The sequence below is a fragment of the Neolamprologus brichardi genome, chromosome 16 (assembly GCF_056152115.1).
Source record: "Neolamprologus brichardi isolate AB-2024 chromosome 16, ASM5615211v1, whole genome shotgun sequence".
In the NCBI taxonomy this organism is placed as follows: domain Eukaryota; kingdom Metazoa; phylum Chordata; class Actinopteri; order Cichliformes; family Cichlidae; genus Neolamprologus; species Neolamprologus brichardi.
The window spans coordinates 35,172,072-35,188,390 of NC_142119.1; the positions used below are offsets into that span (position 1 = coordinate 35,172,072).

Sequence of the window (16,319 nt, forward strand, 5' to 3'; positions counted from 1 at the left end):
CACTGCATTCATGAGCTCAAAGAAAGACACTATATATGTAGCTAAAAAAACACAAACGTTCAACCTTCGTCCATTTGTCCTTCCTCTGCAGAGCAACCTGGTCCGGTGACAGACTTCAAAGCTCAGAAGACTACAAAGAACTCGATCACCCTGTCCTGGAAGAAGCCAATCAATGATGGTGGAAGTTTTATTACTGCATACATCTTGGAGCAGGGTGAAGGCGAGGAGAAGTGGAAGCAGATCGTGAAAGGCAAGAATACCTCGCACACGATTGGAGAACTGACAGAAGGCAAGGAGTATTCTTTCAGGGTCAAGGCACTCAACGAGTCTGGAGAGGGACCGCCCACTGAGCTCACTGCTGTTGCAAAGGACCAATTTGGTAAAAATGCCTTCATGCTATTCTTAGTTATACTAAAATTATAATGTTTAACTTTTTAATGACGATTATCGTTTTGAACTTTAGTGCTACCCGACTGCAACTTAAGTGATCTGCACGATGGCTGCTGTGTGGTTAAGGAGGGCAGCACAACGCGCATTAACATCCCCATCACTGGAGTTCCAAACCCCACTGCTACCTGGAAGAAGGGCGATACAGGACTGGGTGATACTGGCCGGATGTGTATTGAAGCATCTCAGGGCATCACCACCTTACTGATTAGAGACTGCCAGAGAGGAGATGCTGACAGCTACACTATAAACGTGAGGAACAGTGCTGGCTCAAAGGACTGCAAGTTCCAGCTGAAGGTGGTTGGCAAACCCGGTATCTGCACTGGACCCATTACGTTTGATGAGATAACTGCCGATGCCATCACACTAGAGTGGGGACCACCCAAAGATGATGGTGGTGCAGAGGTGTCTAATTACATTGTGGAGAAGAGGAGAACAACAGATAACAAGTGGGCTACAGTGGCTTCTGCCATCCAGAAGACCACCATGAGAGTGATCAGACTCCATGAAGGGATCGAATACATCTTTAGAGCGTTTGCTGAGAACAAGTATGGGGTTGGAGAACATCTGAGGTCTGACCCAGTCGTTGCCCAGCATCCTTTCAGTAAGTATGGCCATTGTCTACTACCACTGTTAATTTATAACTGATTATACTCTTATAGATCTTTTTGTCTTGTCAAGACATTGGTCGTGTCCAAATTCATGGGCTGCATCCTCCTGAGGATCCGGCCTTCGCGGTCTACGTGGGCCGGGTCCTCAGAAGGTCGGGTAGGCCGGAAGTAAACGGCCGTGAAATTGGACGGTCTAGCCTTCTGATTAGCGGAACCGCTGTCTCGGTGGAGTTTAATAAACTCAGCCATCTGCTCCTTGCTATCTAAAATATAACAGGACGCTGGCGTAAATTCTCGACTGTCTCATACTTCTGTTTAATCAGTTTTCTGTTTGACGTTTAGTCAGCTGTGTAAAAACCAAGGAGGAACCCACCCGGGGGATTAATAAAGTTTTATCTAATCTAATAACTTTAATCTCAGCCAAACCGATTTACTCACGAACAAACAAAACACTGAAAAAAGCCCAACAATAACATTTTAGGTTGTCTAAGTGACTTATATATTACGTTTAACCCGAGTAGCGAAAGTCCGCGGTGATCTGAAAATGATGTGCCGGGAGTTGTGCCGTTCTCGGCGGCTTCAGTGACCCTCGAACTCCCGGCGAGCTATCGAGCTGGTGGGTAGCAGACGTCTCCGAAAACGTCGAAGCACTTTTGCAAATATGCGATATCTTGATAAACCGAGCAGATATTTGATGTTTACACAGCTACTTTCTTGCCTGAAAATATGTTAAAAGTTTATTTTGTGACCCAGAAAGATTAGTAAGAGTAATTTTAAAACTTAGTAGCGGCCGCCATTGTTGGAAACTGGAGTTTGGCTGGGCCGCGCTATGAATCCTGGGATATGGTGGGCCACGAAGGACACACCCGACCCATCCTTCAAATTCGGGGAAAAGGAGGACGCATTTGTCGGCTGCATTCGGAGGAGTCTACGAATTTGGACAGCCTTCGGCGCGTCGCTGTGACGTAATCGGTCTACAAATGCGGCCTCAGGAGGACGCAGCCCATGAATTTGGACACGAGGAACGTCTCTAATTTTTTTAAAAAAGGGCAAAATTATCTCTAGTAATAACATTTAGTGCTCATTATAAGACCTGATGTATTTGTTTTACAAATGTACTTTTAAAATACTAGAAAATGAAATGAAACTATAGCTTTGTTTAGGGATTTTTTTAATCAGTCTTTCTCGTGTAATGACACCATCTGCATTATACTAAACTGATTTTATTACACATATTAATAATGTCTTCCTCTCGCTTTCTCTTCTTCCTCCAGATGTTCCCGGGGCACCTGCTCCACCAGAAATTGTGAGCATCAGGCATGAATCAGCCATCTTGACTTGGGTTGATCCAAAGGACAGTGGTGGTGCCCCAGTTACTGGTAACAAACAGTGATCAATGTACATGCTAGGTATGAGCAAACAGCAAATAACAATCAGTCTGATCGAGTAATTTTGTGTTTTCCCTAGGATATCACATAGAATATAAGGAAAAGAACAGTCTGATGTGGAAACGGGCGAGTAAGACTCCTCTGAGAGTGAAAGAATGTAGAGTCACTGGACTGACAGAAGGATTAGAATATGAGTTCAGGGTAATGGCCATGAACATGGCTGGCCTGGGAAAGGCTAGCAAAGTAACTGAGGCCGTGGTTGCTCTGGATCCCATTGGTGAGTCCACTGTTATTGGAATCTTTTTTTTTTTTGCTCTAATCTTATTCAACTATGTACTGTTTACAGTTCTTGTTACCTGAGCTATGGCAACCATACAACCGTCTTCTCTTTTGTGTCATGTCAGATCCTCCTGGCAAGCCTGAAGTAATCAGTGTCACCAGGAACACAGTCACTCTGATATGGACAGCTCCCAAATATGACGGTGGCTACAAGCTAACTGGTTATAACATAGAGAAACTTGAGGCCAGTGGTAAGGCCTGGATGAAAGCAAATCATGTCAACATTCAGGGCTGTGCTTTTACCGTCACTGACCTGACTGAAGGATCCCAGTATGAATTTAGAGTCAGAGCCAGGAATTCTGCAGGTGCCATCAGTATTCCTTCAGAGCCTACTCCGCTTTTGACCTGCAGGGATGAATATGGTGAGCTAAGTGGTATACAGTTTGACTAGTTTCGGAGTTGACTGTAGATTATTGATTCCCCCCCCCCCCCCCCCCCTTTATGTATATATGTACAGTTAGGACTTAAAAATATTTGTCAAAAGTTTGAAATTTTGAGTTGTTGAACGTTTAAACTGTCTACAATGCAAAATACAACTTTTTTTTGTCATCTCTGCAGAGCCCCCAACCATCACTATTGACCCAGAAATGAAAGATGGTATAGCCGTCAGAGCAGGAGACACAATTGTAATCTCAGCTTCTAAAATTGTGGGCAAACCTCCACCTACTTCAGCGTGGTCCAAGGGAGGACGTGAGTTGAAGACTTCTGACATTGTCACCATCACCAGTACCCCAACCTCCTCTATTCTGGCTATTAAGTACGCAAGTCGGAAGAACACAGGGGAGTACACTGTCACTGCCAGCAACCCCTTTGGCATTAAGGAAGAACATGTTAAGGTGAAGGTCTTAGATATTCCTGGACCTCCAGGCCCAATTGAAGCCAGTAACATTTCAGCCGAAAAGTGTACCCTGACCTGGCTTCCACCAGAGGAGGATGGAGGCTCTTCTATCAAATCCTACATCCTTGAGAAGAGAGAAACCAGCCGCCTACAGTGGACCAAGCTAGCTGAAAATGTCGTGGATTGCAGACACGTAGTCAGCAAACTGATTAAAGGCAATGAATACGTTTTCAGAGTGTCTGCTGTGAACCAGTATGGCACAGGAGATTCAAGCCAGTCTGGTCCAGTCAAAATGGTTGATAGTTTCTGTAAGTTTATATTTTTTATGTGGTTTATATCTGTGTATTAATAATTAAACAATAAAAGCAATTTAGCTATAGGATCTTGCAGATCCTTTAAAATAAAAATATAGCTAATAGACATGTCCTTCCTGTTTCTGTTTCCCCAGCACCACCAGGTCCGCCCTCAACCCCAGAGATTGATAATGTTAGTAGGAATGCTATCACCATTTCATGGAAGAGACCAGTACAAGATGGGGGAAGTGACATTAGGGGATACTGTGTTGAGAGGAAAGAGAGAAAAGGACTGAGATGGGTCAGAGCCAGTAAGCGGACTATCCCTGACCTGCGGTTTAAGGTGCAAGGCCTGAGTGAGGGAGTAGAGTACGAGTTTAGAGTCACTGCTGAGAACAAGGCTGGATTTGGGGAGCCAAGTGAACCATCGCGCCCTGTCATGACAAAAGATATTGTGTGTAAGTAAAACTCACAGCAATGTTCTCACGGCAATGTGAATTGTATTTTAAAACTGTAAAACTGCAATGCAGGAGAGTTAGAAAACACAAATCAAGCTTTGTCAAATACATAATTACCTATATTAACTTTGTTACCATATTTTGTTTTTGTGTTTATTAGATCCACCCGGTCCCCCATCCAACCCTAGAATTACAGAAACCACCAAAACCTCAGCCACATTCGCCTGGGGCCGACCCCACTATGATGGTGGTCTTGAAGTAGAGGGCTACATTGTTGAATATAAAAAGGAAGGACATGATGATTGGGAGACAGAGACACAGTACCCACTGAAAGCTTCAGAATACGTGATTGGTAAACTACAAAAAGGAGGCAAATACCACTTCAGGGTTAGTGCTGTAAACTCTGAGGGAATAGGCGAGCCTGCGGAGGTTGAGAAAGTGACTGAATTGGTGGACCAGGAGATGTTGCCAGACTTTGAGCTGGATGCTGAACTCAGAAGAACTCTGGTAGTTAGAGTTCGTGCTTCAATCCGTATGTTTGTTCCTATCAAGGGCCGTCCTGTCCCTGAAGTCACATGGAGTAAAGATGATACTAACCTGAAAACACGTGCACATATTGACACCACAGAGTCGTACACTCTTCTGATTATTCCTGACTGCACAAGATATGATGCTGGAAAATACCACCTTTGTCTAGAGAATGTTGCTGGAAAGAAGACTGGGTTTGTTAATGTGAAAGTTCTGGATTCACCGGGACCGCCAGTCAATCTCAAACCTAGAGAGATCACGAAGAACAGCATCACCCTACAGTGGGAAATTCCCATTATTGACGGCGGTTCTAAGATTCGTAACTACATTATTGAGAAAAGAGCAGCCACTAAGAAGGCCTACACAGTGCTTAGCACCACATGGCAGAAGTGTTCCTTCAAGATTCCAGACCTCCAGGAGGGAGCTTACTACTATTTCCGTGTCTCAGCTGAGAATGACCTGGGTGTGGGTGAGCCAGCTGAAACCCCAGAGCCAATCAGGGTATCCCAGGCCCCCTCTGCCCCAGAAAATTTGTATGTCACCGATGTTACCTCTGATAGTGCCAGCCTTGCATGGACCAAGCCTTTGCATGATGGTGGCAGCTTGATCACTGGGTATGTCATTGAGGCTCAAAAGAAGGACACTGATCAGTGGGTCCATGTGGCCACCATTAAGGCTCTGGATTATACTGTTACAGATCTAATTGAGGGTGCTGAATATACCTTCCGTATAATGGCAGTCAATGCATCAGGCAGGAGTGATCCCCGTGAGAGCAGACCAGCTGTTATCAAAGAGCAGACTTCTGCTCCTTCATTTGACCTGCGTGGGGTCTACCAGAAAACGGTCATTGCTAAGGCAGGAGATCGGTTGAAGGTGGAGATTCCAGTGTTGGGCAAACCAAGGCCTGTGGTTTCATGGAAGAAAGGAGATAGAGTGCTCAAGGAGACACAAAGACTCAACATTGAAACCACACCAACATCAACTATTCTCAACATCAGTGAGATAAAACAGAAAGATGGAGGCCAGTATTCTATGACTGGTAAAAACATGCTGGGGACAATGACAGAGACAATCACAGTCCTGGTTCATGACATTCCTGGACCTCCAACTGGTCCTATTAAGCTGGAAGAAATTTCATGTGATTATGTGCTGATGTCCTGGGACCCACCAGAAAATGATGGAGGTGTTCCTATTAACAACTATATTGTTGAGATGCGGGAGACCACTGGTACTTCATGGGTAGAGCTGGCAGCTACAGTCATCCGCACCACATTTAAGGCAGCCAGACTCACTACAGGAACTCAGTATCAGTTCCGCATCAAGGCCCAGAACAGATATGGGATTGGACCAAGCATTATCTCTGAACCAGTGCTAGCTGTCTATCCATTTGATGTACCAAGCCAGCCTGGCACTCCCGTGGTCACCTCTTTCAACAAGGATGCTATGACCCTTAGTTGGAATGAGCCATCCTCTGATGGAGGTAGTGCCATTCTGGGCTATCATATGGAAAGGAAAGAGAAAAACAGTATTCTGTGGCAGAGGATCAGCAAAGCCCTTGTTGTTGGAAATCTATTTAAATCAACGGGCCTTATTGATGGAATTGCATATGAACACCGTGTTATTGCTGAAAATATGGCTGGTCTCAGCAAAGCCAGCAAACCCTCTGAGCCCATGTATGCTTTGGACCCAGTTGATCCACCAGGCAGGCCAGTAGCACTAAATATTACTAGGCATGAAGTGACCTTGTCATGGACCAAGCCAGAGGGAGATGGAGGATTTTCTATTACTGGATACACTGTAGAGAGGAGGGAGATGCCCAATGGACGTTGGCTCAAAGCAAACTTCAACAACATTCTGGAAACTATCTACACAGTCAGTGGTCTAACTGAAGATGCAACCTATGAATTCCGTGTGTTTGCTAGGAACTCAGCTGGTGCTGTTAGTGCTCCATCCCAGTCATCTGAAGCAATCTTGTGCAGAGATGACATTGAAGAGCCCCGGCTTGATGTAGATGTATCATATAGCAGCACTGTTGTTGTCATGGCAGGAGAGGTATTCAAGCTGGAAGCCAGTGTAACTGGAAGGCCAATCCCATCTCTGGTATGGACCAAAGAAGGAAAGGAGCTTGATGATACAGCCAAAATTGAGATAAAATCATCCGAGTTCCACACAACTTTAACAAACAAAGATTCGCTCAGGAGGGATGGTGGTGCTTTCACTTTGATTGCGAGCAATCCTGGTGGCTTTGCTAAGTTCATATACAATGTCAAGGTGTTAGACAGACCAGGACCTCCCAACTCCCTCACTGTAACAGATGTCACTGCTGAGAAATGTGTCCTTAATTGGATCCATCCAACACATGATGGTGGTGCCAAGATTGAGTACTTTATCCTTCAGAGACGAGAGACCAGCAGGTTGGCTTGGACAAATGTGGCCACAGACCTTCAAGCTAATAGGTTCAAGGTCACCAAGCTTCTAAAGGGCAATGAATACATTTTCAGAGTTATGGCTGTTAACAAGTATGGTGTGGGTGAACCTGTTGAGTCAGAACCTGTCATCTGTGCCAACCCCTATGTACCCAGTGACCCACCACAGCAGCCTGAAGTCACCATAATCACCAAGGACTCTATGGTTGTCTGCTGGGATCGCCCTGAACATGATGGTGGCAGTAGAATAAACACATACGTAATTGAAAGACGGGACAAAACTGGCCTGCGCTGGGTGAAGTGCAACAAGAGGACTGTAACTGACTTGCGATTCAAAGTCTCAGGCCTCACACCAGGGCATGAATATGAATTCAGAGTTCTTGCTGAGAATAATGCTGGGCTAAGTCAGCCCAGTCCTTCCAGTCCATTCTACAAAGCCATTGACACCATCTTCCAACCTGGACCTCCAGGGAACCCCAGAGTGCTGGACACAACCAAATCTTCTATTACACTTGCATGGAACAAGCCTGTCTATGATGGTGGTTCAGAAATCACTGGTTACATAGTGGAGACCTGCCTGCCTGAGGAGGATGAATGGACAATTCACACTCCCAAGAAGGGTTGGACTGCCACTTCTTTCACCATCACCAATTTGAGGGAAAACCAAGAGTATAAAGTCAATATTTCTGCAACTAATTGTGAAGGAGTGGGAGAGCCTGCAGCTGTTCCTGGAACACCCAAGTCTGAAGACAGACTAGTTCCTCCAGAAATTGAACTTGGAGCAGAACTACGTAAGGTGGTCTGCATCAGAGCCTGCAGCACACTCAGACTTTTTGTCCCTATCAAGGGAAGACCAGCACCTGAAATAAAATGGTCTAGAGAGCATGGGGAATCTCTAGATAAAGCTAACATTGAAATCACCTCATCATTCACCACTCTTCAGGTAGAGAATGTTGACAGATTTGATGTGGGTAAATACATTGTGACTGTAGAGAATGCCTCAGGAAGTAAGACAGCCTTTGTTAATGTCAGAGTGCTAGACAGTCCTGGAGCACCTCAGAATCTGATTGTCAGGGAGGTCACTAGAGATTCAGTTTCTCTTGCTTGGGATGCTCCTCTCATTGATGGTGGTTCCAGAGTCCGCAATTACATCGTGGAGAAGCGTGAATCAACCAGAAAGGCTTATTCAACTGTGTGTGCCAGCTGCCATAAGTCAAGTTGGAAAGTTGGAGACCTAGAGGAGGGAAAGATGTACTTCTTTAGAATTTTGGCTGAGAATGAATATGGCATTGGCCTCCCAGTAGAGACTCTTGAACCAATTAAAGCATCAGAGAAGCCTCTTCCCCCAGGCAAAGTGTCTCTCCGTGAAGTTACCAGCAAAAGTGTCACATTAAGTTGGGAAAAGCCTGACCATGACGGTGGAAGCAGAATCACTGGCTATATAGTTGAAATGCAGGGAAAAGGCAGTGAGAAGTGGACCCAGGTTATGGTTGTAAAAAGCAATGAAGCTCATGTTACTGGCCTTACACAGGGAGAGGAGTATACATTCCGTATTTCAGCCACTAATGAAAAGGGAGTCAGTGACCCCCGCCCTCTCAATGTGCCTGTGGTTGCCAAGGATCTGGTCATCTCACCAACCTTCAAACTTCTTTTCAGCACATTTAGTGTGCTAGCAGGGGATGATCTGAAAATAGATGTACCATATGCTGCCCATCCCAAGGCTACACCAACTTGGCTCAAAGATGGTGTTGCTCTCAAAGAGACGACAAGAGTGAATGCAGATTCCACAGACAAAAATCTTCACCTGGTTATTAAGGAGGCTTGCAGAGATGATGTGGGAACATATACTGTCAAACTTACTAACACAGCTGGAGAGGCATCTACAGATATTAGTGTTATTGTTTTAGATAAGCCTGGCCCTCCAACTGGCCCAATTAAGCTAGATGAGGTCACTGCTGATAGCGTGATCCTGTCCTGGGATCCACCTCAGTATGAAGGCGGTTGTGCCATCAATAATTACATCGTTGAGAAGAGAGACACATCTACCACTAACTGGCAGATTGTGTCAGCTACAGTAGCCAGAACCACTATCAAGGCAGCACGTCTGAAAACTGGATTGGAGTACCAATTTAGGATTGCTGCAGAGAACAGATATGGCAAATCTTCAGCCCTGTTATCTGATACTATTGTTGCTCAGTATCCTTTTGAGGTTCCTAGTTCACCACGTTCTGTTACCATTCAGTCAACCACCAAGGAAAGTATGGTGGTTGTATGGGAAAAACCCAGCAATGATGGTGGAAGCAAGATTTTGGGATACCATTTAGAGCTAAAAGAGAGAAACAATATATTGTGGGTGAAACAGAACAAACAACTTGTCCCAGAAGCAAGATTCAAGGTTATTGGCCTGGAGGAGGGTATTGAATATGAGTTCAGAGTTTATGCTGAGAACATTGTTGGCCTCAGCAAAGCCAGCAAAGTGAGTGAAGTACAAGTTGCCCGAGATCCTTGTGACAGACCAGGAAAACCAGAAGCTGTCATTGTAACACGAAACAAAGTGACACTAAGATGGACAAAACCCCAATATGATGGTGGAATCAAGATCATAGGTTATGTTGTTGAGAAGAAGGAGGGAGCTGGTCGCTGGATGAAGGCCAGTTTCGCTAACATCACTGAAACAGAATTTGTTGTCACAGGACTTATTGAGAATCAGATTTATGAATTCCGTGTCATTGCCAAAAATGCAGCAGGTGTTTTTAGCCAGCCATCTGATTCTACTGGAGCCATCACTGCCAAGGATGAGGTGGATCCACCCAAAATTGACTTGGAAGCTAAATACTCCCAAACTGTGGTAGTTAATGCTGGAGAGACATTTAAACTTGAGGCTGCTGTTTATGGTAAACCTGTACCCACAATTCATTGGCTGAAAGAGGGCCAGGAGATCACCGAAGCAGCTCGCTTAGAGCTTAGGAACACAGATTTTACAGCTTGTCTTGTTGTTAAAGAAGCCATCCGTGTTGATGGAGGTCACTACATACTTCTAGTAAAGAATGTTGGAGGAGAGAAATCTGTTAACATTAATGTTAAGGTTTTAGATAGACCTGGTGCACCCGAAGGCCCTATATCCATTTATGGTGTCACTAATGAAAAATGCTCAATTTCCTGGAAACCTCCCTTGCAAGATGGAGGAAGTGATGTTTCCCATTATATTGTTGAGAGGAGGGAAACCAGCAGATTGGTTTGGACTGTAGTTGAACCAAAAGTTCAGACACTGAACTTGAAGATCACCAAATTACTTCCTGGTAATGAATATATTTTCAGAGTGATTCCTGTTAACAAATATGGAGTTGGAGAGCCACTGGAATCTGAGCCAATGGTTGCCAGGAATCCATTTGTCACTCCCAACCCACCAACAAATGTGGAAGTTTCCACAATCACCAAAGACTCTATGGTGGTGACCTGGGAGAGACCAACTAATGACGGTGGCAGCCCAATCCAGGGATACATTGTTGAGAAACGTGACAAGGATGGTGTGCGATGGACTAGATGCAACAAGCGCAATATTAGTGAGCTGCGCTTTAGAGTTACAGGGCTTCTTGAAAACCATGGCTATGAATTCAGAGTTGCTGCTGAGAATGCTGCAGGTGTTGGCATGCCTAGTGCACCAACAGTGTACTACAAAGCACTGGATCCTGTCTTCAAACCAGGCCCACCAAACAACCCCAAGGTGGTAGACACATCTAGATCCACTGTTTCCCTAACATGGGGCAAACCCATCTATGACGGTGGCTGCGAGGTTCAGTCTTACATTGTAGAGGCATGTAATGGTGCATCTGATGAGTGGTTTATGTGTACTCCACCAACTGGAATCATGGACACAAAATATACTGTGAAAAAACTTCTGGAAAAGCATGAGTACCAATTTAGAGTGTGTGCAATCAACAAGGTTGGTGTTGGTGAGCATGCTGATGTTGCTGGAAAAATTCTTATGGAGGAGAAACTTGAAGCACCTGATCTTGATCTTGATGCAGATATGAGAAAGATGATCAACATCAGATCAGCAAGTACGCTCAGATTGTTTGTTCCTGTAAGAGGTCGTCCAGCTCCAGAGGTGAAATGGGGCAAGGCTGATGGTGAGATTAAGGAGACTGCTCTGATTGACAATACAGGCAGCTATGCATCACTTGTCATTGAGAATGTTGACAGATTTGATAGTGGCAAGTATACCCTGACTGCTGAGAATGCTAGTGGAGTAAAATCAGTCTTCATAAGTGTCAGAGTCCTGGACTCCCCTAGTCCACCAACTAACTTCGTGGTGAAAGAGATTACCAAGAATTCTGTCACTCTCACATGGGAGCCTCCACATCTGGATGGTGGCTCAAAGATTAAGCACTATATTGTTGAAAAGCGTGAGAGCACCAGGAAAGTGTACTCTCCCATCACTACATGCAACAAGATGTCGTGGAAAGTTGAACCTCTTCCAGAGGGTGGAATCTTTTTCTTTAGAGTATTGGCTGAGAATGAATATGGTGTGGGTCTCCCTGCTAAAACTATAGAACCAGTTAAGATATCTGAGAAACCTCAGCCACCTGGCAAGGTCAGTGTTGTTGATGTTACTCACAGCACTGTAACTTTAACTTGGGAAAAGCCTGTGCATGACGGTGGTAGTAGACTCACCCACTATGAAGTTGAACTAGCTCCCAAGGACAGTGAAACTTGGTCTATATGTGCTAGTGTGAAAGCACTGGAAACATTAGTGACAAACCTTCTCAAGGGAGAGGAGTACCAGTTCAGAGTTGTTGCTGTAAATGACAAGGGCAAAAGTGACCCACGACAGCTGGCTCATTCTGTTGTAGCAAAGGACCTTGTTATCGAACCTTCTGTTAGACCCAAGGCAAGTTCTTACAGTGTCCAGGTGGGGTATGACCTCAAGATAGAGGTCCCGGTCGCTGGTCACCCTAAACCAATTATCACCTGGACCAAAGATGGCGTAGCCCTTAAGCAGACTACCAGAGTCAATGTCACTGACTCAGCACAAACTACCACTCTTACCATAAAGGATGCTACCAGAGAAGATGGAGGTATGTACACTATCAGTGTCTCCAATGACCTTGGTTCAAAGAATGCCACTGTAGATGTGATCACCTTGGACAAACCAGGCCCACCCACAGGCCCTGTAAAGTTGGATGATATCAGTGCTGAGAGCATCACCCTCAGCTGGGAACCTCCTACATACACAGGTGGTTGTCCAATCTCAAACTATGTGGTGGAGAAGAGAGACACAACCACAACAAACTGGTCGGTTGTGTCTGCCACTGTGGCTAGAACCACTCTAAAAGTCAGCAACCTGAAGACAGGCACTGAGTACCAGTTCAGAATTTATGCTGAAAATAGATATGGAAAGAGCTATGCAATTGATTCACAGCCTGTTGTGGCACAGTATCCATTCCAGGAGCCAGGACCACCAGGAACACCATTTGTTTCTTCATACACTAAAGACTACATGGTAGTTGAGTGGCATAAACCCCCAAGTGATGGTGGCAGTGCCATCTTGGGCTACCATCTGGAAAGGAAAGAAAGGAACAGTATCCTCTGGACAAAGATAAACAAAATGCTCATCCAAGATTGTAGATTCAAATCTACTCCACTCGAGGAAGGCATTGAGTATGAGTATAGAGTCTATGCAGAGAACATTGTTGGCATTGGTGAATGTAGCAAAGTATCTGAGGTTTATGTTGCCCGTGATCCATGTGATCCTCCTAGCCGTCCTGAGGCTTTGATTGTGACCAGGCACTCAGTGAAACTCAAGTGGAACCCCCCACAGTACGATGGTGGGAGTTTAGTTACAGGTTATCTAGTAGAGAAACGTGATCTTCCTGAAGGAAAATGGATGAAGGCTAGCTTCACAAACATCACTGAACACGAATTCACAGTTACTGGCCTGACAGAAGATAGCAAATATGACTTCAGAGTAATTGCAAAGAATGCTGCAGGTGCCGTTAGCAAGCCCTCTGAGAGCACAGGATCCATAACGGCTAAGGATGAAGTTGTCCCACCTACGAGTGAGACAGATCCTATGTACAACCAGACCCTTGTTATAAATGCAGGAGAGACATTCAATCTTGAGGCCAGTGTGGAAGGAAAGCCTATTCCAACTGCTCAGTGGTTCAAGGGGAATCTTGAAGTTGAAAACTCAGCAAGAGCGGAGATCAAAAACACAGATTTTAAAGCTTTGCTTGTTGTAAAAGATGCTATCAGAGTTGATGGTGGACATTATACTCTGGTTCTCACAAATGTTGCAGGAAGTAAGACTATCCCCTTCAGTGTGAAGGTTCTGGACAGACCAGGGCCTTCAGAAGGACCTCTTACTATCAGCAATGTTACTGAGGAAAAATGCTCACTGTCGTGGCTGCCACCCAGGCATGATGGAGGCGCCAGCATTTCTCACTACATCATTCAGAAAAGAGAAACTAGCCGCTTGGCATGGACTGTGGTCTGCAGTGATTGTAAAGCTACCATGTTTAAAGTTACAAAACTACTGAAGGGAAATGAGTACATCTTCAGAGTCATGGCTGTCAACAAATATGGCACAGGTGAGCCGCTTGAATCAGCACCAGTTATCATGAGAAATCCATTTGTTCCACCTGGAGCACCTCAGGATCTTGAGATCACAAATATCACCAGGGATTCTATGACTGTATGTTGGAACCGTCCTGAGACATCAGGAGGCAGTGACATTGTTGGCTACATTGTTGAGAAGAGAGACAGAGCAGGAGTGAGGTGGACCAAGTGCAACAAACGCAGAGTGACAGACTTGCGTTTCAGAGTAACAGGACTGACTGAGGACCATGAATATGAATTCAGGATATCTGCTGAGAATGCAGCTGGAGTGGGCCATCCAAGTCCATCGACAACCTATCTTAAGGCATGTGACCCCACCTTCGAGCCAGGCTGTCCCACCAATGTCCATGTGGTAGACACTACTAGAGACTCCATTAGTCTGGCTTGGCACAGACCTATCTATGATGGTGGCTGTGAGATTCAAGGCTACGCAGTGGAAATAACCAAGGCTGATGAGGAGGAATGGGTCATATGCACCCCACCTTGTGGAGTCAATGCTACCAAGTTTACTATCAAAAAGTTGATTGAACACCAAGAATACAAGGTCCGCACTTGTGCTATCAACAAGGAGGGTGTTGGTGAGCCTACTGAGATTCAGGGAGTCGTCAAACCTATGGATAAGATTGACCCTCCAGAAGTGATTCTGGATTCAGAGCTCAGGAAGGGAATAGTTGTCCGTGCAGGAGGCTCGATGAGAGTCTGCATTCCATTCAAAGGCCGTCCTACTCCTGAGATAAACTGGGCCAAAGAGGGTGGAGAGTTACCCAGTAAAGTTCAGGTTGAGACTGGTGAAGATTACACAAAGCTCTCAATTGAAATCTGTGACAAATATGATGCTGGAAAGTACGTGCTCAATTTAGAAAATAGTGCTGGCACCAAATCAGCTTTTGTTTCCGTTAAGGTGCTAGACACTCCAGGGGCTCCTTTAAACCTAACAGTAACAGACATCAAGAGGAAAAGTGTGACTCTGACCTGGGAGCCTCCTCTTATTGATGGTGGTGCAAGAATCAAGAATTACCTTGTTGAAAAGAGGGAGTCCACGAGGAAGGTTTACTCTAATGTGGACAACAAGTGCACAAAGACAAGCTATCGTATAACTGGCCTGACAGAGGGAACTATATATTATTTCAGAGTCTTAGCAGAGAATGAGTTTGGTGTGGGACAGCCAGCTGAGACAGAAGAATCAGTAAAAACATCTGAGCCCCCCCTGCCTGTGGGTAAGGTCACATTGACCGAAGTGACAAAAACAACTGCTTCACTCTCCTGGGAGAAGCCAGATTATGATGGAGGTAGCAGAATCATTGGTTACTACATTGAGATGCAGCCTGTGGGCTCAGAGGAATGGGTGGTAGCTGCCACATGCAAAACTTGTGAAGGCACTGTCACAGGCCTCAGTGCAGGACATGAGTACCTATTTAGAATCTTAGCCTTCAATGAGAAGGGCAAGAGTGACCCTAGACCTTTGGCAGCGCCAGTCACTGCTAAAGACATAACCATTGAACCCAAATTCAAGATTCAATTTAACACTTATAGTTTACAGCACGGTGAGGATTTGAAGATTGAGATTCCAGTGATTGGACGACCTGTTCCCAAGGTTGAATGGAAGAAGGATGGACAAGCTCTTAAAGAGACGACAAGAATTAATGTTTCCAGCGCATTGTCATGCACTAAGCTGTACATCAAAGATGCAAATAAGGAGGACTCTGGCAAATACACTGTCACAGCCACCAGTAGCATTGGAACAGCTACAGAGGAGCTTACTGTTATTATTCTTGATAAGCCTGGGCCACCCACGGGCCCTGTAAAGATAGAAGAGGTGAGCTCTAATTATGTCACCCTCTCTTGGGAGCCACCAGAGTATACCGGAGGCTGTCCCATCAATAATTACATCGTGGAGAAGAGAGATACTACCACCACAGCATGGCAGATTGTTTCTGCTACTATTGCCAGGACAACCATCAAAGTCACCAAGTTGAAGACTGGTGTTGAATATCAATTCAGAGTGTCAGCTGAAAATAGATACGGGAAGAGTTCTGCAATTGTCTCTCCTGCTGTTATTGCTCAGTATCCATTTAGTGAGCCTGTGGCCCCAGGAACACCAGTCATTTCTTCTGTAACCAAGGATAGCATGGTTGTTGAGTGGAAACCTCCTACCAACAATGGGGGCAGTCCAATTCTTGGCTATCACCTTGAGAGAAAAGAAAAGAATAGCCTCTTGTGGACTAAATTAAACAAGCTTCTAATACCAGACACACGTTTCAGAACTACAGAACTTGAAGAAGGTATTGAGTATGAATTCAGGGTTTATGCTGAAAATATTGCTGGTCTCAGCCCAGCTAGCAAGCTGTCTGAGAGCACAGTAGCAAGGGACCC

The 16,319-nt window shown here is 45.1% G+C and overlaps 1 protein-coding gene across 1 annotated transcript in view; it reads left to right on the plus strand.

The window, feature by feature from the left end:
- Nucleotides 1–16,022, plus strand: part of LOC102793719 (titin-like) — a 220,477-nt gene extending 204,455 nt beyond the window's left edge. Inside the window, exons 206-214 of the mRNA XM_087852940.1 lie at nucleotides 92–379; nucleotides 464–1,051; nucleotides 2,333–2,437; nucleotides 2,526–2,723; nucleotides 2,851–3,147; nucleotides 3,344–3,931; nucleotides 4,072–4,374; nucleotides 4,535–15,928; nucleotides 16,012–16,022. Of these exons, the coding sequence (XP_087709066.1) occupies nucleotides 92–379; nucleotides 464–1,051; nucleotides 2,333–2,437; nucleotides 2,526–2,723; nucleotides 2,851–3,147; nucleotides 3,344–3,931; nucleotides 4,072–4,374; nucleotides 4,535–15,928; nucleotides 16,012–16,022 (13,772 nt within the window). The remainder of the gene's footprint in view (nucleotides 1–91; nucleotides 380–463; nucleotides 1,052–2,332; nucleotides 2,438–2,525; nucleotides 2,724–2,850; nucleotides 3,148–3,343; nucleotides 3,932–4,071; nucleotides 4,375–4,534; nucleotides 15,929–16,011) is intronic.
- The last annotated feature ends 297 nt before the right edge of the window (nucleotides 16,023–16,319 follow it).